Source organism: Schistocerca cancellata, chromosome 1, assembly GCF_023864275.1.
Source record: "Schistocerca cancellata isolate TAMUIC-IGC-003103 chromosome 1, iqSchCanc2.1, whole genome shotgun sequence".
Taxonomy (NCBI): Eukaryota; Metazoa; Arthropoda; class Insecta; order Orthoptera; family Acrididae; genus Schistocerca; species Schistocerca cancellata.
The window spans coordinates 865,470,135-865,493,412 of record NC_064626.1 but is presented as its reverse complement, the minus strand read 5'-3'; the positions used below and the strand labels follow the sequence as shown (position 1 = coordinate 865,493,412).

The following is a 23,278-nucleotide window of genomic DNA, read 5'->3' as shown; positions in this document are numbered from 1 at the left end:
CCAGTCATACAACATTCCAAGCTGTTGTTTCCATTGTTTTAATCTCTAAATGGTTGCTGTTCGAAGTAGAGCTGTTGGCATTGTTAAAAATTTTGGAAATCTGATAAATTGATATTTAAAAAAAATATCAATATCCACTCTCAATATATCAAGAAAAAGTATTGATTTACCAACAGAAAAACTATAGACATATTGGCCCATAAAAATATCGGTTACATGTTGTAGATATCTACATCTACATCCAAAGTCACCTGATGGTGTGTGGCGGAGGGTACCCTAAGTACCTCTGTCAGTTCTCCCTTCTATTCCAGTTTTAGAGCTGAGTATTTAAGTATTGATTTATTATTAGATATTTTTACACCAACAAACTAGCAGCCCGCCTATCCCTCTTACAGCAAGAATTGAAGGGAAAGGAAAATGATGCACATTCATGCTTGGCAATAACCACTTTGCTAACACTGATAACTGCATAAAGTGGTACATTAATAGGTGGCCGATGGGTCCATCACTCGGTTTTGTCACATATCAGATTTGTCTAGGGTACTTTATGTTGATTTCTCTTTGTTCTTCCTTTCCTCACCCCCCCCCCCCCCCCCCAAGTCAGTGACCTAACAGTTGTACAGCCAAAACTGTGTGGTGTAGCTAACTCTTGCAGTTTCTGTTGGTGGTGCCAAGCGCTGGCTATGTCAGCGTTTCCCCCTCACACACCTCCATCCAACTGCAAACACTAAACTTGTCATTTAGATTTTTGTTCCTCATTTCCAGCAAGTGTTTTTGAAGAAGGCCAATGTGAAGAAATAGCATACTACTTGTGTTAAAAATTGCTTTTTAATGAAACTAGTGTGCCATTTCTTCACATCGGAAATTTTGTTATTGCATTCACACGGTCACCCCAAACAGTGCAATCGAACTACTACTTTTGTGCCACATATACTTGCTTCCCATAGACAAAGAAAAAGATTGGGTGTCTTGAAAGTTTAGAGAGTAGAAATATTTCTTCACACAGAGAAAGTAATATGTTGTTCTACAATTTCAAAAGAACAAATTCAAACATAGACCAAAAATAGTGAAAAAAAACATAATATAAAATAAAAATACTGACACTCGATACTGCCATTTTGATATCGATATATCAGGGGAAAAAATATTGCCTATAAATATTGATATCTTATCAACAGCCCTAGTTCAAAGTACACATTCAGATGTAACTAGCGCGTTGCCCAAGGATTAGTCTCTCTATTTAATTAGAGAGTGATCAGTGGCTCAAAAGCTATTAAGGTATGTGGTTGTACACCTATGCATGTGTAATTCACCATTCAGCACTTGCTAACACCAAGGAAGCTGGATATTGTGTGAGATCAGCATTTTTCTCATGTATTTTGCATTTCCTTACAGCATCCCAGACACTGCTGAAGACAATCTGTTCTAAGAAGCTATTAAGACATGTTAGACAAAAAAGTGCTTTACATATTTTATGTTTCATTAACATTCCTTTTGTTCTATGTAATGAACATGGTGAGACTAGAAACTTGTGTGTGTACAACTTATTTTCTTGAATGCTACATACCCTGCTGACCAAGTTAACTCTAAACTACAGGGCTCTAGTGGTGCTTGAATCAGCAAGAATTTGAACTGGCTGGAAAGTGAGAGAAGTGAGTACCAACATAAACTAAGAGATGACATGTTAGTGAAATGTAAACTATTAAAAATTAATGTTCTATAACTTAAATACTTAAAGAATACTGTACATACATTACATATGAAACTACAAATGCTGTAAATATGAGTAATAGAAAGTATTTTTCCACTGGAAAGGAGAAATTTTGTAAGCCAAATAACGTCATTTTAATTAGATTAGGGGCGTAAATGTGTTGCCTGTTGTCTACATTTTACATTAAACGTGAACAAGAAATGTCATTGCTAGAATGGAATAGGTCAAGAGTTATCAATGGTTTGCTTGAATAAATTCATAATTTTGTGTGTGTGTGTGTGTGTGTGGGGGGGGGGGGGGGGGGGGGGGGGGGGGGCAGCTTTCCACTAAAAGCTGTGTACAAAAAAGGTTTATTTTAAGTTTTCCAAAATTTATTTACAAAAGTCATACAGCAAGTATGTCAGTATTATTTATAAGGACAGGAAAATTTCACGAAAATGGTAACGTGAAAATAATGCGAAATTTTATTTATTTATTTTTAAACTCCAGTTTACTATGGAAGTAGAAAATGACAGTGCAATATCCTTCTTCGATGTTTTCATTACAAGGCAGACTGATGGAAGGCTGGAACAAAGTCTTTCAGAAAGTCACATATACAGACAAATATATGCGTGAGAACTCCAACAATCACCCACAACAGAAGTGTATTGTCATTAAAAGTCTTGCTGATACAGCCAAAAATATTTGCATGCGGGATCACCTGGATGCCATTTGTTAGCAGAGAGGTGGTGTTAATCACAGTGTAGTTTACTATTGAAATTCTGACAGCATACATTCCTAAAGGAATTAAGCAGTGTATTGCTGCTTCTTACGTATACCTCACAAAAATTTGACAATTTTGTATCTTACACTGAGGGCTACCAACAATTGTTGGCAAGTCTTCCAGGTTGTATGTGTGGTCCAAGAAACTTTTCAGTCCCTGACAAACAGTAACAACAAATCTGATAAAATATAGCGCTGAGTTAGAGAAACAAATCGGTACCATTGACAAGGTTCCTTATACACTTTTTTTAAGAGCTAACTGTTCGAATTTTTCCATAAGGATGAAGACCTACATAACAGAAAAATAAATATATGTATTTTTCATTGCCTGTCAGAATTAATCTTTGACTTTCATGCAATCAGTTTTGATTCCATCAGGAACTGCTGTGCACAGCAACCGTAAATTGGATGGAAGGAGAGGCACACAGCAGTCCACTCGCAATCCTGTTAGTTTTTATTATGCTTGCAAATCTAGATTTCAGCTATAAATAGCCATCCTCAGTGCTAACATATAAGAAAAAAACTACAGGATGATCTTTTTTATTTTAGCACTGAGGATGGCTATTTGTAGCCAAAATCTAGATTTGCAAGCATAATAAAAACTGATGGGATTGTGACTGACTGCTGTGTGCCTCTCCTTCCTTACACGCAATCCTTTTCAAACCAAAGAAACACCTATGTAACTGCACATAGCCACGATGTAAAAATTTATTTCGGCCAAGGAACTCCTTGACTGCAAGGTTTCAAGTTCCCTATTTAGTAAGGCTCATTTGTCAGTACTGTGTTAGTAATTATGTCAGGAAAAATACTGGCTGCTAATTACTCCACATGTGCATCAGGAGGGTGACAGAAAATGAGTGTCCAGGACGTTCAGAGATGGAATGTGTGTGTTACACTTAACAAAATTGACATCACTGACATTCAAGGTCAAGGAAAGCCACCGATGATGATGATGACGATGACGATGATGATGATGATGATGATGATGATGATGATGGTCTGCCACTTGAGTTTGCTAAACATCTCCGTAACACTATCATGCTTACCAAATAACCCTGTGACTAAACACGCCGCTCTTCTTTGGATCTTCTCTATCTCCTCTGTCAACCCGACCTGGTACGGATCCCACACTCATGAGCAATACTCAAGTATAGGTCGAACGAGTGTTTTGTAAGCCACCTCCTTTGTTGATGGACTACATTTTCTAAGGACTCTCCCAATAAATCTCAACCTGGCACCCGCCTTACTAACAATTAATTTTAATGATGATTCCACTTCAAATTGTTCCGTCCACATACTCCCAGGTATTTTACAGAAGTAACTGCTACCAGTGTTTGTTCCACTACCATATAATCATACAATAAAGGATCCTTCTTTCTATATATTCGCAATACATTACATCCCCACCCCCCATGAACCATGGACCTTGCCGTAGGTGTGGAGGCTTGCTTGCCTCAACGATACAGATAGCCGTACCGTAGGTGCAACCACAACGGAGAGGTATCTGTTGAGAGGCCAGACAAACATGTGATTCCTGAAGAGGGGCAGCAGCCTTTTCAGTAGTTGCAGGGGCAACAGTCTGGATGATTGACTGATCTGGCACTGTAACACTAACCAAAACGGCCTTGCTGTTGTGGTACTGCGAACTGCTGAAAGCAAGGGGAAACTACAGCCGTAATTTTTCCCGAGGGCATGCAGCTTTACTGTATGATTAAATGATGATGGCGTCCTCTTGGGTAAAATATTCCAGAGGTAAAATAGTCCCCCATTTGGATCTCCGGGCGGGGACTACTCAAGAGGACGTAATTATCAAGAGAAAGAAAAATGGCGTTCTACGGATAGGAGCGTGGAATGTCAGATCCCTTAATCAGGCAGGTAGGTTCGAAAATTTAAAAAGGGAAATGGACAGGTTAAAGTTAGATATAGTGGGAATTAGTGAAGTTCGGTGGCACGAGGAACAAAGCTTTTGGTCAGGTGAATACAGGGTTATAAATACAAAACCAAATAGGGGTAATGCAGGAGTAGGTTTAATAATGAATAAAAAAAATAGGAGTGCGGGTAAGCTACTACAAACATTATAGTGAACGCATTACTGTGGCCAAGATAGACATGAAGACCATGCCTACTACAGTAGTACAAGTTTATATGCCAAATAACTCTGCAGATGATGAAGAAATTGAAGAAATGTATGATGAAATAAAAGAAATTATTCAGATAGTGAATGGAGATGAAAATTTAATAGTCATGGGTGACTGGAATTCGTTAGTAGGAAAAGGGAGAAAAGGAAACGTAGTAGGTGAATATGGATTGGGGGTAAGAAACTAAAGAGGAAGCTGCCTGGTAGAATTTTGCACAGAGCACAACTTAATCATAGCTAACACTTGGTTCAAGAATCATAAAAGAAGATTGTATACATGGAAGAAGCCTGGAGATACTAGAAGGTTTCAGATAGATTACATAATGATAAGACAGAGATTTAGGAACCAGGTTTTAAATTGTAAGACATTTCCAGGGGCAGATGTGGACTCTGACCACAATCTATTGGTTATGAACTGTAGATTAAAACTGAAGAAACTGCAAAAAGGTGGGAATTTGAGGAGATGGGACCTGGATAAACTGACTAAACCAGAGGTTGTACAGAGTTTCAGGGAGAGCATAAGAGAACAATTGACAAAAATGGGGGAAAGAAATACAGTAGAATAAGAATGGGTTGCTCTGCGGGATGAAGTAGTGAAGGCAGCAGAGGGTCAAGTAGGTAAAAAGATGAGGGCTAGTAGAAATCCTTGGGTAACAGAAGAAATACTGAATTTAATTGATGAAATAAGAAAATATAAAAATGCAGTAAGTGAAGCAGGCGAAAAGGAATACAAACTTCTCAAAAATGAGATTGACAGGAAGTGCAAAATGGCTAATCAGGGATGGTTAGAGGACAAATGTACGGATGTAGAGGCTTATCTCACGAGGGGTAAGATAGATACTGCCTACAGGAAAATTAAAGAGACCTTTGGAGAAAAGAGAACGGCTTGCATGAATATAAAGAGCTCAGATGTAAACCCGGTTCTAAGCAAAGAAGGGAAAGCAGAAAGGTGGAAGGAATATATAGAGGGTCTATACAGGAGTGATGTTCTTGAAGACAATATTATGGAAATAGAAGAGGATGTAGATGAAGATGAAATGGGAGATACGATACTGCGTGAAGAGTTTGACAGAGCACTGAAAGACCCGAGTTGAAACAAGGCCCCGGGAGTAGACAACATTCCATTAGAACTACTGACGGCCTTGAGAGAGCCAGTCCTGACAAAACTCTACCATGTGGTGAGCAAGACGTATGAGACTGGCGAAATTCCCTCAGACTTCAAGAAGAATATAATAATTCCAATCTCAAAGACAGCAAGTGTTGACAGATGTGAAATTAATGAACTATCAGTTTAATAAGTCACAGCTGCAAAATACAAACGCGAATTCTTTACAGACAAATGGAAAAACTGGTAGCAGCCGACCTCGGGGTAGATCAGTTTGGATTCCATAGAAATATTGGAACACGTGAGGCAATACTGACCTTACGACTTATCTTAGAAGAAAGATTAAGAAAAGGCAAACCTACTTTTCTAGCATTTGTAGACTTAAAGAAAGCTTTTGACAATGTTGACTGGAATACTCTCTTTCAAATTCTGAAGGTGGCACGGGTAAAATACAGGGAGCGAAAGGCTATTTACAATTTGTACAGAAACCAGATGGCAGTTATAAGAGTCAAGGGGCATGAAAGGGAAGCAGTGGTTGGGAAGGGAGTGAGACAGGGTTGTAGCCTCTCCCCGATGCTATTCAATCTGTGTATTGAGCAAGCAGTAAAGGAAACAAAAGAAAAGTTCGGAGTAGGTATTAAAATCCATGGAGAAGAAATAAAAACTTTGAGGTTTGCCGATGACATTGTAATTCTGTGAGAGACAGCAAAGGACTTGGAAGAGCAGTTGAACGGAATGGACAGTGTCTTGAAAGGAGGATATAAGATGAACATCAACAAAAGTAAAACGAGGATAATGGAATGTAGTCGAATTAAGTCGGGTGATGCTGAGGGAATTAGATTAGGAAATGACACACTTAAAGTAGTAAAGCAGTTTTGCTATTTTGGGAGCAAAATAACTGATGATGGTCGAAGTAGGGAGGATATAAAATGTAGACTGGCAATGGCAAGGAAAGTGTTTCTGAAGAAGAGAAATTTGTTAACATCGAGTATAGGTTTAAGTGTCAGGAAGTCGTTTCTGAAAGTATTTGTATGGAGTGTAGCCATGTATGGAAGTGAAACATGGACGATAAACAGTTTGGACAAAAAGAGAATAGAAGCTTTCGAAATGTGGTGCTACAGAAGAATGCTGAAGATTAGATGGGTAGATCACATAACTAATGAGGAGGTATTGAACAGAATTGGGGAGGACTTAGTGGCACAACGTGACTAGAAGAAGGGATTGGTTGGTAGGACATGTTCTGTGGCATCAAGGGATCACCAATTTGGTACTGGAGGGCAGTGTGGAGGGTAAAAATCGTAGAGGGAGACCAAGAGATGAATACACTAAGCATATTCAGAAGGATGTAGGCTGCAGTAGGTACTGGGAGATGATGAAGCTTGCACAGGATAGAGTAGCATGGAGAGCTGCATCAAACCAGTCTCAGGACTGAAGACAACAACAACAACAACAACAACAACATTACATTTGTCTATGTTAAGGGTCAGTTGCCACTCCCTGCGCCAAGTGCCTATCCGCTGCAGATCTTCCTGCATTTCGCTGCAATTTTCTAATGCTGCAGCTTCTCTGTATACTACAGCGTCATCCGCGAAAAGCTGCATGGAACTTCCGACACTATCTGCTTGGTCTCTGTAGACGTCTCTCCATTGAGAACAACATGCTGTGTTCTGTTTGCTAAAAACTCTTCAATCCAGCCACACAGCTGGTCTGATATTCCGTAGGCTCTTACTTTGTTTATCAGGCGACAGTGCGGAATTGTATCGAACGCCTTCCGGAAGTCAAGGAAAATGGCATCTACCTGGGAGCCTGTATCTAATATTTTCTGGGTCTCATGAACAAATAAAGCGAGTTGGGTCTCACACGATCGCTGTTTCCGGAATCCATGTTGATTCCTACAGAGTAGATTCCGGGTTCCAGAAATGAGATGATACGCGAGCAAAAAAACATGTTCTAAAATTCTACAACAGATCGATGTCAGAGATATAGGCCTATAGTTTTGCACATCTGCTCGACGACCCTTCTTGAAAACTGGGACTACCTGTGCTCTTTTCCAATCATTTGGAAACTTCCGTTCCTCTAGAGACTTGCATTACACAGCTGTTAGAAGGGCGGCAAATTCTTTCACGTACTCTGTGTAGAATCGAATTGGTATCCTGTCAGGTCCAGTGGACTTTTCTCTGTTGAGTGATTTCAGTTGCTTTTCTATTCCTTGGACACTTATTTCGATGTCAGCAATTTCTCATTTGTGCGAGGATTTAGAGAAGGAGCTGCCGTGTGGTCTTCCTCTGTGAAACAGCTTTAGAAAAAAGGTGTTTAGTGTTTCAGCTTTACGCGTGTAATCTTCTGTTTCAATGCCATTATCATCCCAGAGTGTCTGGATATGCTGCTTCGATCCACTTACTGATTTAACGGAAGAGCAGAACTTCCTAGGATTTTCTGTCAAGTCGGTACATAGAATTTTACTTTCGAATTCATTGAACACTGAATATTCCTATTTACTTCCAAATTCAAGGATGCTGCAATGGCCTTATGATCACTGATTCCCTGTTCTGCACATACAGAGTCGAAAAGTTCGGGTCTGTTTGTTTATCAGTAGGTCCAAGATGTTATCTCCACGAGTCGGTTCTCTGTTTAATTGCTCGAGGTAATTTTCGGATAGTGCACTCAGTATAAAGTCACTCGATGCTCTGTCCCTACCACTCGTCCTAAACATCTGAGTGACCCAGCCTATATCTGGTAATTTTAAATCTCCACCTAAGACTATAACATGCTGAGAAAATTTATGTGAAATGTATTCCAGATTTTCTCTCAGTTGTTCTGCCACTAATGCTGCTGAGTCGGGAGGTCGGTAAAAGGAGCCTATTATTAACCTAGCTCGGTTGTCTAGTATAACCTCCACCCATAATAATTCACAGGAACTATCCACTTCTATTTCAGTACAAGATGAACTACTACTAACAGCGACAAACAGGCCACCACCGGTTGCATGCAATCTATCCTTTCTAAACAACATCTGTGCCTTTGTAAAAATTTCGGCAGAATTTATCTCTAGCTTCAGCCAGATTTCCGTACCTATAATGATTTCAGTTTCGGTGCTTTCTATCAGCGCTTGAAATTCTGGTACTTTACCAACACAGCTTCGACAGTTTACAATTACAATACCGATTGCTGCTTGGTCCCCGCATGTCCTGACTTTGCCTGCAACCCTTTGAGGATGTTGTCTTTCTGTACTTGCCCGAGACCATCTAACCTAAAAAACCGCCCTTTTCACGTCACACAACCCCTGCTGCCCGTGCAGCTGCCTGCTGTGTGTAGTGGACTCCTGACCTATCCAGCGGAACCCGAAACCCCACCAACCTATGGTGTAAGTCAAGGAATCTGCAGCCCACACAGTCGCAGAACCCTCTCAGCCTCTGATTCAGATCCTCTGCTTGGCTCTATACCAAGGGTCCGCAGTCAGTCCTGTCGACGATGCTACGAATGGTGAGCGCTGCTTTCATCCCGCTAGTGAGACTGGCAGTCTTCACCAAATCAGATAGCCGCCGGAAGCTAGAGAGGATTTCCTCCGATCCATAGCGACGAACATCATCGGTGCTGACATGAGTGACCACCTGTAGATGGGTGCACCCTGTACCCTTCATGGCATCCGGAAGGACCCTTTCCACATCTGGAATGACTTCCCCCGGTATGCACATGGAGTGCACATTGGTTTTCTTTCCCTCCCTTGCAGCCATGTGACACATTAAGATCTCACACCCAGTATTTTGAGAAGAATTCTGGACACCACAGAAAATCTTAAGACACGAACAACATTTGCCTCGTTATAAGTGAAAACAGAGGGAAAATCCTATGGGGGACCCAGTTCAATCCTCAGATTGCCATGTAAAACACATTCTGTTAAAATTTGTCATACTGACATACTAGGGGCTCCTCCCGACATAAGAGGAAGCCATGCCTCAATGGACAAAGTCCCACTCTGAACCAAGAAGGGCTACTCCTTCAAACCGTCGCAAGCGGAAGGAGGTAATCCATGGTCACACTGAAGCCTTAATGGAAGGCAGTATATTATTCCTCACTTCCAGCCACTGAGACGCCCACCAACATATGGTCTACCTGGTCACAAATGAAGTGACAGCTCACAGAGGGACTGAACAGCGAGCAGGAGGAGGAAGGGAGCAAGCCTCCTTGGCAACAGCATCAGCGAGTTCATTTCCCTGGATGCTTAGGTGCCCTAGAACCCAGCAAAAAATTATTTCCTTTGTTTTGCCTTTGCAAGAGGAGGAGAGTGACCCATACCTCTTGCACCATCCAATCTTCTGGATATATCTGTCCAACAGCGAGAAGGGCACTTTGAGAATCAGAGTAGATGATAATTTTTTTTTTTTTGTCAGAACGCCGTCTCATCTGTTCTTCTGCTCTCAGGATAGCAAACAGTTCTGCCTAATAAACTCTCCTTTGCATGCATCCCAAATGGCCATGTTGCTTGTGGCCACTGATCGAACAGCCGTTCTAATGGCGGCTGAACAACTTAACTGGATGCTGGTGATGTAGGAATGGACAATGTCCTATATGCTTTGTGTACCATGAGAAGATGGTGTCGAATAGACAGCAGAGGATCACCAGCCTCTGCACACAAACTAACAACAGGGCTCGTGCAATACACCCCTGTTGACAGCCTAATACCCTTGTGGTGAACTGCATCCAGCATTTTAAAGTATGAAGGCCTTGCTGACCTACAAATCTGGCATCCTTATTCAAGCCGGGGTCGCACAATGGCCTTATTAAGTTGGAGCAGACGTGCACTGTCAGCTCCCCAAGACCTATGACTGACTCATTTCAGGATGTTTAAGGCTTTTAGACATCTGAGTTTCAGTTCTTTAAGGTGTGGCAACCATGTTAACTTCTCATCAAAGACAAGATCCAGATACTTAACCTTTTCCTTAAAAGTGAGAATGGTGTCCCCCTGTTTTGAAACGGGTAAGTCAAACAGACAGCAGGAATGATTAAAATCAATACAAACTGTTTTCTCTAATGAGAATTTTTAAACCTGTGGTGCTAGACCATTCCTCCAACGGGCTGATCATCAGCTGCAATTGCCGAGTACCCGTGGCGAGGCTGGAGGATGCACAGAAGAAACACTCCCTTGAGGGGCACCATTCTCTTGCTTAAAATGGTCATACAGGACATTCCCAACCACGTATCTAAAATATCTGTCCAAGAGAAAGGATCATATGAAGGTTGGTAGACGTCCACGGAATCCTCACTGGTGGAGGTGCAACAAAATATTATGCCTCCAGGTAGTATTGTAGGCCTTTCCCAAATCGAAGAAAACACCGGTAAGGTGTTGCTTATGAAGGGAAGCTTGTTGAATTGCAGCTTCAAGCAAGGTCAGGTTATTGAGCATGGAATGATACCTCCTGAACATACACAGGGAGTGACTGAGTAGGGACCTGGTTTCGGGCAACTGACAATGCAGAATCCAGCTCCCAAAAGGCTGGTTGTATTCTTCCATGTTGATGGAACAGAAATCAATTATTGCCTTTTCCTGTGCCTCCCGATAGCGACGGAAGTTGGAATACCGGCTAGAATTGGCCGTAACGGATTTATATAATTCAGCCATTGTGTGAGTCATATCCCCTGTCATCGTTACAAGAGACCCCTGTATTTGTATAGCTGCTCTTTGCGGTCGAGAGTTGTGCCTCAAGAGCCTCCTGATGGCTTCTCATACTTTACTTTGAGGTGTGGACCTATTGATGGAGTCCAGGAACTCTTGCCAAGGCCTTTGCTTACTCTCTCGAATTATTCTCCTCGCCTTTGCATGTGCCATTCAAAAGTTTGTAAGATTCTCATCTGCAGGGCATCGATTGAATCTGTGCATAGCTGGCCTCCTGTGCCTGATTGCAAAATGACACTCATCATTCCACCAGGTGACAGATTGCTTCCCAGGCATTTCCACAGAGTTTGGGATGGACGCATCAGCAGCATAGTGAAACACAGCTGCAATATGATCCACCCAGTCCTAGACACCGTCACATTGCTCGAAAACAGCTAACTGCCTGTAAAGCAGCCAGTTAGCCTTTTTGAATAACCATCTCAGTGACTTTCTTTTGGAATCTTCTTCATCAGGCAGATGGCTCCATATTGGGAAATGGTCACTACCATGAAGGTCATCGTCCACTGCCTAATGAGCAATGTCTGCAAGAGCAGGCGAGCAGAAGGAGTGTACACGAACCTGTAACAGTACTAAAATGTGTGGCTTGACCCATGTTCAGCAGTATAAGATCTGATGTGTGTAGCATATCCTCAAGTATCTGACCCTTGGGACACGTGGTGTTAGAACTCCACAGTGCACTGTGTGCACTGAAGTCCCCCAAAAGGAGAAAGGAGTGGGGTAGTTCATCAAGAAGATGAATGAGGACCCCACTGTTAAGAAGCTCATGGGGGTGGTAAGTACACAAAGCACACTGTGATTTCAACATGGGCCACTATCCAAACAGCAACCGCTTGTTGTTGTGTTGTTGGAATAGGTGAGGAGCGAAAACTATCCTTTACGAACACTGCAGCCCCACCTTTTACCCTGTTACCAGTAACGTCACCTTCTCTATAAAGGTGATAGTCTCCAAGTCAAGGTATATCACTCTCTTTAAAATGAATCTCTTGAAGGCAGAGGCAAAAGGGTCTGTCCTGTTCAAGAGTCTCAGTTCTTCATGATGAATCCTGTGCTCATTTATATTCCATTGGAGTGTAGGAGCCACTTCATCAATGTGGTCTTTAATTACCTCTGTCTTTGCGCCAGGGTGGTGAGGCACTTTTAGAGTGAGGCAGAGTGGTGGGGCTGACTGGGTCTGGTGATGAGGCATTAAAGTCTATGATATCATCAGTCAGATGTGCCAGAATGACATCTGATGGAGCCCAGGTGAGTTTTCGACCCGAATGTTGGGTCCTTTCCCTACTCCATTTCCCAGCACTAATGGGGGGAAAGTTGGTGGTGACAGTCACTTTTCTTTGAAGAAAGTTGGCGTTGAGGGGCACTCTGCTTTTGGGGTGCCTTCGGGCTGCGCACTGTGGAAGCATTACTGATCTCTTACGTTCTAGCTGCCTGAATAACAATATCTTTCAGTTTGCTTTGGCACATACAGGTTCAGCTCATCACGAAACTAGTTATCCTTATGGCATAGCAGCAGATAGTCTGATAATACATTTTGTAGACAAGGAAAAAACAAACATTCAGAGGATGAATTTATCCAGTGGTTCCAAGTGGTATGAACTGAAATGTCACACACTTTTCAGAAGGGACAGTTTGCTCTAAAGAAGTACGATTTTTATACTCAGACTAGGAATCAAGCAAAAGCAAATTATTTTGTTGGTCAGTGTTTTAGAGTGCAAAACTACTAAGGCCATAAGCCCCATATCATAATGTAAGAAAACTAAACACTAAATAAAAACCTGAGGCAAAAACCCAATGAAGCGACTTTAAAAGACGAGCATCTGAAGATAAGAATGTCCGTATGGAAAATTTCTCAAAACAACCGTATCAGGTTTAACATTTTTAGGAAAAATACCTTTTCCAATAACATCATCCCAGCCAACTCTACACATCCCCAAGCCCACAATAAGACCTTTTTCCATTCTTGCATACACCAAGCACTAGCCATTCCTCTTTCAGCAGATGCAATGGAGAATGAGTTACAAACCCTAGAAGTTATCGCCTATAATAATGGATATAAACCAGAAATTGAGAGACAGCTCTTTAACAAGAAAACAGGTAGAAAAATTACGACCTCATCTGCACTAGGTATCGCACGCACCAGAGGATAACTCCACTAGCTTCATTTCTATTCCCTTCCTAAGCATCTTATAAAATAGGGTAACTCTTAAAGAGCCACAGCTTTAAAATGGCATATTCTACAAATAACAGCATAAAAAAAAGGGGGGTCCACTCGTTAAAGAATACCAATGACAAATTATCTCATTCTGGGGTGTACAAAATCACCTGTAGCAGTTACCTGAGGTATTACATCAGCCAGACAGGGAGAGCCCTCTCCGCTAGATATGAAGAAAATATATCCACGAAAAGGGTGATGGCACATGTGGCTCGACTTTTGCAGAGCACCTTGGTCAATTGGCCCATGATCCCAATCCACCAAATAACACAGAGCTATTAAATTGCAAGGTTAATGGCACTAGGCCTGACATCCTTGAGGAGTTGCATATCTTTAAACACCTGTTGCTTGATAAAGAAAACCTACTTAATGACCAGTTACAATTGAGAAATAAGAACTTTTTCGTAGGTTTTCAACCATTGCTTCACCAGCCCTGATGTTATGTTGCCTTTGCAGTCCCCGACGCCAGACTCTACTTTCTTTAGTTGAATAGTAATGTATTCAAAATTGAGAAATAATTTTACCGAGTAACAGCTAGTCTTTCTTACGGGCTCCGAATCTGTTTAAAGGGTTCTCGTTCTCCTCAGAAGTAAGTTCGGTTACATATTACACTATCAACAGTTTTAATGCTTATATTAATCCAATTCCTAATGTAAAGGTAACTACTGTTAAGCATCTATATTTCCATGTGTGCATGCGAATGACTATCAGCAGTGCTCGGTACATAGCTGCTCGCTGCGATTAGTTCCGGCGCAACTATAGTTTTATACTTGACACAGCCAAACTTTGGCATGCAATAATTTAGTGTCAATAGCTTCTGAAGAAGGTCAAATTATTTTTGCTGAAACCTAGGTAAAGATTGGTTTCTATTTGCAACTGAGGCTGACATGTTATATGTTTAATTCATTGGAGAATGAGCTGAGTGTACAGTGATAACTTCATGACTTATGGTGGTGGGCGTGAATGGTGCTGAAAGTTAAGATGGCCGAAATGATGAGCATGAAGTGGGCCAAGGACACAAGTCTGTTGTTACAGCTGACCTTGAAGAACGAGTTGACAGAATGGTTAGAGAAAATCATAGGTTCACCATAACTGCTTTGTATATGGAAATACTGGAAGTTTCAATATCTGTCATACACTCTATCGTTACTGAACATTTAGGCTACAAAAAACTTTCTGGTTGTTGGGTTCCAAAATGTCGATGGACGCCCATAGAAGTCACCGAATGGTGTCAGCTTTGAATTTCCTTGACCATTATCATTATGATGTGGAGAACTTTTGGAAATCAATTGTTAATGGAGATGAAACTTGGATCCAATATGACACACCAGAAACAAAACCACAATCACAACAATGGATGAATTCAAATTCACCAAACAAACCAAAGAGATTCAAACAAACATTCAACAACAGAAAGGTTATGGTGACCATGTTTTGGGACCAAAAAGGTATGTTGCTTGTAGAGTTTATGCAGCCTGGAACCACTATCAATGCAGCTGCTTAGTGTGAAACTTTACGACATTTGTGGAGAGCCATTCAAAACAAACAAAGAGGAATGCTGACTTCAGGAACTGTGCTGGCACAACCCAACAGCTTCTTGAACAATTTCAACGGGACATTTTCAATCGTCCGCTATACAGTCCTGACCCAGCACCCAGTGACTCACCTTTCCCTGAACTGAAGACGTGGCTAGGAGGGAAGCACTTTCAAACCAACAAAGATCTTCAAAACAACGTCAATGCTCATTCGATATCATTGGCAGCAACCTTTTTTTGGGGTTGGGTTGTTTTGGGAGAGGACACCAGACAGCGAGGTCATCGGTCTCATTGGAGTAGGGAAGGACGCGGAAAGAATTTGGCCACGCCCTTTCAAAGGAACCATCCTGGCATTTGTCTGATGTGATTTAGGGAAATCACGGAAAACCTACATCGGGAAGGCCGGACACAGGATTAAACCATGGTCCTCCCAAATGTAAGTCCAGTGCCTTAACCACTGCGCCACCTCCCTCATTGGCAACATTTATTTTTTTTTTTTATTTTTTTTTTTAAAGAGGGTATTGCAAAGTTTGTCTACAGGTACAATAAATGTCTCAACCATTTTCGTGATTATGTTGAAAAGTAACCGTAAGTGTACAAAACTTTTGGTAGTAAAATAATTGTTTTTTTATGAACATGTCTTTTATGTATAGCCTATCGGAGGTTGAAAAAACAAGGTCCTCATACAAAGGCGCACCCGACACCTTGGTTGGTCTTGGAACTGTCGGTGTACGAGAAGACACTGCCCCAAGTCATGCGAAACGTGCAATAAACTCACTGTCATACATCAGGCCAGTAGTTGTGCCCTTAGGAAGTGAATGGAGTCTGAATGAACATGTACCTCGGCATGAAGCCAGTGTGGTGAAGAGAATGCACCCATGGGGAATGTGGCAGGGAGCATAAAGCAAAGCTGTCCAAGCAGCAAATGGAAGTGAATTCTCAGAGGCAACAGAGAAGATGGGCGCAACCCATAATGCCTGTCAAGAGAATCATCAAAAGAGGGAGCATAGGATGGGTGAACAGGCATAGAAGACAGGTCACATAAGGTCAACCATAAGTCAGCAGCCTAAGCACAAAGACTCAATGGGACTGGTACAGAAGGGACCAGTGGCTAAACGTATCTCACGATGGTGGATGGTGTTAAGACAACATAAGATAGGCGGATGTGGGTATGAATATACAATACAGCCATAATCCAGTTTCAAATGGAGAAGGGACCAGTATAAACGGCAGAGGATGGTCCGATCTGTTCCCCACACGGTACTGCATGAAACACACAATACACTGAGGGAACAAGTACAACGAGCTGTCATGGAAGAGATGTGGGAAGACCAACAAAGTTTCCTATCAAACATGAGTCCCAAGAATTTCGTTGCTTCAACGAACAGAAGAAGGAATTGGCCGAGACATAGGAACTGGGGAAGAAAGTCCTGGCACTGCCAGAAGTTCAGACAGACAGTCTTGTCAGTGTAAAAGCAGAAGCATTTGTTGACACTCCACAAGTAAAGATGATCAAGACATCTCTGAAGGTGCTGCTCAGGTAAACAGGTTTGCTGAGAGGAGCAATAGATTGCAAAGTCATCAATGAAAGAAGAGCCTGAGATATCTGGCGAGAGATAATCCAGGTTTTGGGAAACAAGACAAATGTTGAGCACAGAACCCTGAGGCACTCCGTGCTCTTGAATGAAAGTGTCCGACAGAGCCGAGCCCACACATACCTTGAAAAACAGGGTCCTTTAAAAATTGCTGGATAAAAAGGGGTAGGGGAAACCGAAACCCCCACTCATCCATAATGTGGAGGATACCCATCCTCCAGCAGGTGTCATATGCCTTCTCCAAATCAAAAAACATAGCCACCGTTTGGCACTTCTGCAAAAAATTTTTCATAATATGGGTTGACAAGGTTACGAGATGATCAATTGCAGAGGGTCGCCTATGGAATCCACATTGGGAGTTAGTGAGGAGATTCAGATATTCGAACCACCACACCAGCCAACCATTAATCACTTGTTCCATCATCTTGTGGACACTATTGGTGAAGGAAATTGGATGGTAGGTGGAAGGAAGGTGTTTGTCCTTCCCAGGCTCAAGTATGTGAGTCACAATAGCCTCATGCCAGCAAATGGGGAATGTGCCATCTGTCCAAATGCGGCTATATGTACGGGAGAGAAAGTGTAGACCCTCAGGAGATAGGTGTCGCGACTTCAGAATGTTAACACTGTACTGTCCTGCAGTAGATGACCGTGACAAAGATAATGCATGTTTAAGCTGCCTCATAGTTAAAACAATATTGTAACAGTCATAATTCAGAGAAGACGGATATCATACTTGTCTCCAGCACCTGTTTCAGAGGGAACAAGGAATGATAGTAGTGGATGGAACTCTAAATGTCTGCAAAATATCTGCCCAAGATGTTCGAGATATCTAGAGGGTCTACCATGACAGACCAGGAACTGGGGAATAAACTGTTTCCTAAAAGCCAACAGAGATTACCGCAAACAACAGAAGAGGGGGTAAAACTGTTGAAAGAGCTTTGAAAAGGAAGCTAACTATCCTTTTTGCTAGCCCTGAAAATGTGGCAACACTGCACACATAGCTATTTATAATAGATACGGTTCACCATAATGGATGGCGTTTAAAAATGCGGAGAGCTTGTCTTCACGCACAGATTATGTCATGGCACGCCTCAGTCCACCAGGAGGTGGGGGCACGTCGTGGTGAGGAAGAGGTGTGAGGTATGGAACATTCCGTGGCAGTAAGGACAGCATTTGTAATGTTTCTACCTGGTCATCAATGCAGGGGAGATGGTGTTCATTGAAAGTGGCCAGTTAGGAGTAAAGCTGGCAGTCATCTTCAGAAAGGTGCCAGTTGGCTGGACGCACAGATGGGATAAGAATTAGCAAATGAAAGACACAGAAGTAGTGGTCACTTTAGAGTGTGTCAGAGAGAATGGACCACTCGTTATGATGAGCAAGCTGAGCAGTACAGATCACAAGGTCCAAGTGGGAAAAGGAGTGCATGGAATCAAATTGCTGGAGAATCAAATCTTGACAATGGCAGTCACTCATGCTGGCGAAACAGCAGAAAAATCATCAGACAAATGTTGGCCGAAGAACCCGAGACAGAAGCCAACACACAGTTTGTCAGATTAGATTGAGCAGGTTGTAGATACTTACTAGGAGAGAGGCTCTCTGACAGGGGCGTCTAGAGCCCCAAAGGCAATGGGGTGCACTGAAGTCGCCGAGCAGCAAAAAGGTATGAAAAGCTAAGCAGTAAGTTACAAAATGCCTTCCCCGGTGACAGCTGAAGACGAGAGTGAGTAGATGTTGTGAACAGAGAAGATGAAACCAGGAAGGGAAAGATGGATAGCAACAACTTGAAGCTGGATGTGCAAGGAAATGTTGTGACTACAGACATCATCTTGAATGTGCAACACAACTACCTCATGAACCACAGTCCCTGCCTCACGGGAATGTCAAAATGGACTGAAATTAAGTGTGGGAAGTGAAAGTGATTGTAAGAGCGTAATTTTGTTTCCTGGAGGCAGAAATGAACTGGACAGTATGAGCGACAGAGAAGCTGTAATTTAATCCTATTTGATTTCATGCTGTGAATGCTCCATTGGAGAATAACCATATTTGAAGATAGACAGGAGATGTGTCAAATGTGGTGGCAGTTACAGTGGTGGCTGCCGATTGCCAGAATTCGAACATACACAATGACCAGGTTCTGAGGTTGGATGGTTCGGGTCCATTAGTTCGGCAGAGGTGTCTATATTCGCTTTGAGTTGGGGAACAGAGTGGTTGTTGGAGATGTGTCGTGGGGAAATGAAGGTTGGTTGGGTGAAGGTATCATGTAGTGACATTGTTGAAGACTAACATCGAGGTGGAGAAGGGGAAGACCATTTGCCTTCCTTTGACTGCTCGGAACCTTGACATTTGTCAAGTGCAGACTGAGACAACGGCTGGCCAGAAGTGCGCAGGAAGTCATTGTGGGTGTACTCTTTTTTGGCTTTCCATGCTTCTGTTTGCGAGGCATGCAATTTCACTGATGCAGACAAAAGTTTGTTGGTGTATTGTGCAAATGTAGCAGGTGAAGATGAGGAGGTGACCTTGGAGCTCGACAATTTCACAACTGTGGCGCTAAATTGGAAGTCGCAAGTCTGCGTAATCATGTCCTTCATAGGTCAGGGTGTAGTGAGAGCTGTACTATAACTGTCAGAGGGTGGTGTACAAGGTTTACAGCTAGCAAATATTATCCAAGCAATGTGAGTAGGAACCTTTTCTTTCACCCAGATCTCCTGAACAGCTCTCTCACTGAGGTAGATTAGACAGTCACTGGATGAAGCAGCACGACCATCCTTGTAGTTGATAGAGAGGGGGGAAGGACTTGGACACACACCCTCATGAGAATCCCTGCCGCAGGTGATGTATTTGGCTGCTTTTTCACAAGATTCATGGTGTGGTTGTAGTGCTGACATTTATAACATGTGGGATTTGGGATATATGGTGTGACAGTAATAGCTTTGTAGCCAGCCTTAATTTTTGATGAAAGTACCACATGGTCAAATGTGAGGAGTAGAGTGCTTCTGGGACTAATTCTTTATCAACCCTTTTCATGATGTGGAGAACTGCAGTCACTCCCTGGTCAGTGAGATACGCTGTTATTTCAGTCTCAGTCAGACCATCAAACAGCCTAGTGTATACGACACCACGGTGGGGGGGAGTTCAGAGTGCGGTGGGCCTCTACTTTAACAGGGTAGCTATGGAGAAGTGTTACATTATGAAGTTTCTATGCTTAAAAAGCACTATCCATCTTCAAAAGCGAGGTACCATTACACAACCAAGAGCAGGACTTCACAGGACTGGCCATGGAATGTACACCTTTGTGAATAACAAATGTATTAACTGTCATTAAATTGTCACCGTCTTCCTTGAGCGACACCACGAGGTATCCGGATGCAGCTCTAAGAGGCATCAATTCTTTCATCTCGACCCATTTACGTTTTTGAGATGTAGAACTCATCACAAATAATCCTTATGATTGCCAGTATATCTGATGGCACGCTCCTCCCGTCCCCTGCTAACATTAGCAGCCAATATTGTGGTTGCACGACAGACAATATGTCGGGTGTCGAATGCTATAAATATATATGGCCTTTTGCGACCTCACACTGAAGGGGTTCCTTGTGAGACTGGATCTAGTTTCCTGAGCAAATCCAGTGTTACTTTCTGCCAAACTCTGTGTTGATTATTGCCAAGCTCTGCATTGGTAGTGTGAAGCACTCCAATCTGTATAGGATGAACATCCTTTTCTGTTGGCATATGGGATAAACAGGCTTCTGTGTACTATTGGAAAGGTTTACATCTGAACTACCACAAGAATCACAAATACATGACAGACAGAATATCAAAGTCTTTGCCGACTACAGAAAAAAACTCAGCTGGAACAAATCATGTGCTTCAGTCAGGAAATCCTGATGTGAAGTTTTCCGAAACCAAGCTTTTATCTACAATGGCGATATATTATCAAGGCTATATCAAATGCCACCAAAATATGCAAGCATGGAGACGACCTTAACAGAAAATAAGAAGCCATGAAACAGTTAAGGATAGAGGATCTTCAAAATCAATATACAAGTTTTTAATCCTTGACAGGCGACAATTAAAAGTTGAGTTTTATCTTCTTACAAGGATTATATATATATGCTGATCATATGTAAACTTGAAGATGCCCATTTTACACAGTATTTATGTCAGCCTCAGACATCCAACTCATCTGTTGGCAAAACTCAGTGTCACCCAGAGCATCTCTGAAAATGTCGAGCGACCTTTTGCACGAAACATCAGAAACCATACCCATACAACCTGGAGGACTAATCAGCAATTGTTCATAGGCCTTAGTGTGAGCTGTAAGAATCACAAATTTTTTGTGGGATACACCCAAGAAGAAGCAATATACTGGCCGACTCTTATCAGAATGTATGCTCTCAGAATTTTAATTGTCAGCTACACTGTGATTAACAACAACTATCTGCTAACTTCTGTCACTGGTGGCTGACTAGCACCTCTATATAATTTTCCATTACCAATGTGTTCTCCCTCCATATTTTTCCATTTCTGAAGTTAACTAGCTCAATTTTCAAGCTGTTAAGAAGTGGCTAAATACTTGTTTTTGTGTTACCATTTGAGGTGAGGAATATTCGTATAAGCAGTTTTAAGACAAACATTTTATACAGGCACAAACACCTAGAACAATGGAAATTATTTCCTTGCACCATTCTAAAATGGTTATAAAAACAGATTTACAGTTAATGAAACTGAGAACATGTATATGCACTGGAAATAATGGGAGTTAAAATGTTGTTTGCCAGGGCATATACATATTTCACTTAGCATGAATATTTCACTTTGTCCTTCCAATGGATATTAACTTCTCTTCTGTACAATTCTTGCATATTTTATTTACTCTTGTATGCAATTTTCATCACTTTTAATGGATGATAATAATAATAATAATAATAATAATGCAATAACATTATTCTTAGGGTGTAATTGAAAATATGAGAAAAAACACAAAGTAATAGTATCACAATATAACTGTAAACATAAAAGAATATATATTTCCAAATTATTATAAAAGTGTAGCAAAATACATGCTAGTACATACCAGGCAGTATCTTCTAGAAATATACCCTCACGCTCCAAGTGCATGAAGAGTTCCCCACCACTAAGGTATTCCAGTATGAGATACAGTTTGCCTCCAGTTTGGAATGCATACATCAGCTCCACAATGAATGGATGCTATACAAGCACACAAAAATAATAATTTATTTCACCTTGTGATAACATTGCTGTCTGACTGGGAAGAATAAGTACAACACTTCATTATTTAATATTTTCAGCTAAAAAGTAATAACAGATTCACGGTGACAAACTGTGTATGTTCTACATTACAGTGAAATGTGCAAGGAAGTGAAGCCACTTCACACAAGGTGGAGTGGATAAGCACTTCACTAAAAAAATGGAACATATTTTATATGAGGCAGTGAAGAGTTTTCAGTGTCTAGCAGTGTATGGACTTAAAGCCCATAGTAAATTGTTACGATCAAACATGCAGTCTAAGCTTAGTACTATCAATTCTGCCTCTCCTCTCCCTCTCGTCTAACAGTTTGTGTTGTTTTAAACTCTTTATCTCCATTTATAATTTCTTGTCAACTCTCACTTCCAACTGATCTGACACACTGGATTAATTCAGAATCATTATGTATAGCATGCTTCAGATCTATGGTATTGGCACTTTTTCTTGGAATTGGTGCCATTGATCTTTTTCCAGTTAAACGCAATTTGGGAAAACCAATAAGGACAAAAAGAATAGGTGGAACTCAAATTGCCTGGAAACTGCTGGAAAACTGAGGAAACTAACTCAACTTCAGAATTTTCAGTTGGAACATGGGGAAAAGTTAGTACTGTTCAAAAGAAGTCTCAAAATTGAAGACAATGGAAGTGCAGACATTCTTGCTGCAATACACTTTGATGCTGATCTTTTTGAAGTAACAGTAGCATGGGATTCCAGGGAGACCTGAAGTGCCACTTTAAGAAATCTACGTGGCACTTTTTTTAATGAACATACCACATTTAAATTTATTATGAATTAAGGACAGGTTAATTACAAACAAAAACCACCTTCTGTGCCTGGTTTCCGACTCAAAGTCTGGGCTTCAACTGTTGTACTGTGGACTAATGAAGCAGGCCTCAAATTTAATGACAGGATAAATATCAACAAAGGTGATCTCTCAGGTTTTCTCATTTCATTATAGGTCAGAAGAAAACCCTTACTCATAACATGATCAAGTCAAGTTCATTCATTTTAGTCAACCAGAAAATCTGGTATAAGTGTAGCCAAGATGAACTCATCCATGATCAAGTTATTTGTAAGACACAGTATTATGAAGTTTAAACCTGTGATTTGGACACTTATTTATTCCACAACCATGGTAAATTAGCCTATTACACCAATGTTCTTGGATATATTTTTACTAAATTTGGTTTATATAACCAAAGATACACATTTTGATGATGACTTGTGTTCTACTGAAGTCTAATGATTTTTGATACTTTTAACACTTGAAAATGGTCTCAGGCC

The 23,278-nt window shown here is 41.4% G+C and overlaps 1 protein-coding gene across 2 annotated transcripts in view; it reads right to left on the bottom strand.

Moving 5' to 3' along the window:
- The window catches only part of LOC126189533 (ribosomal protein S6 kinase beta-1), a 187,065-nt gene that overhangs the window by 87,621 nt on the left and 76,166 nt on the right, over positions 1-23,278 (bottom strand). For both annotated transcript variants that reach the window (XR_007538040.1, XM_049930950.1), the window contains exon 4: positions 21,803-21,936. Coding sequence is in view for 1 of the 2 variants with exons in the window: in XM_049930950.1 (XP_049786907.1) it covers positions 21,803-21,936 (134 nt within the window). In the remaining variant the exon portion in view is untranslated. The remainder of the gene's footprint in view (positions 1-21,802; positions 21,937-23,278) is intronic.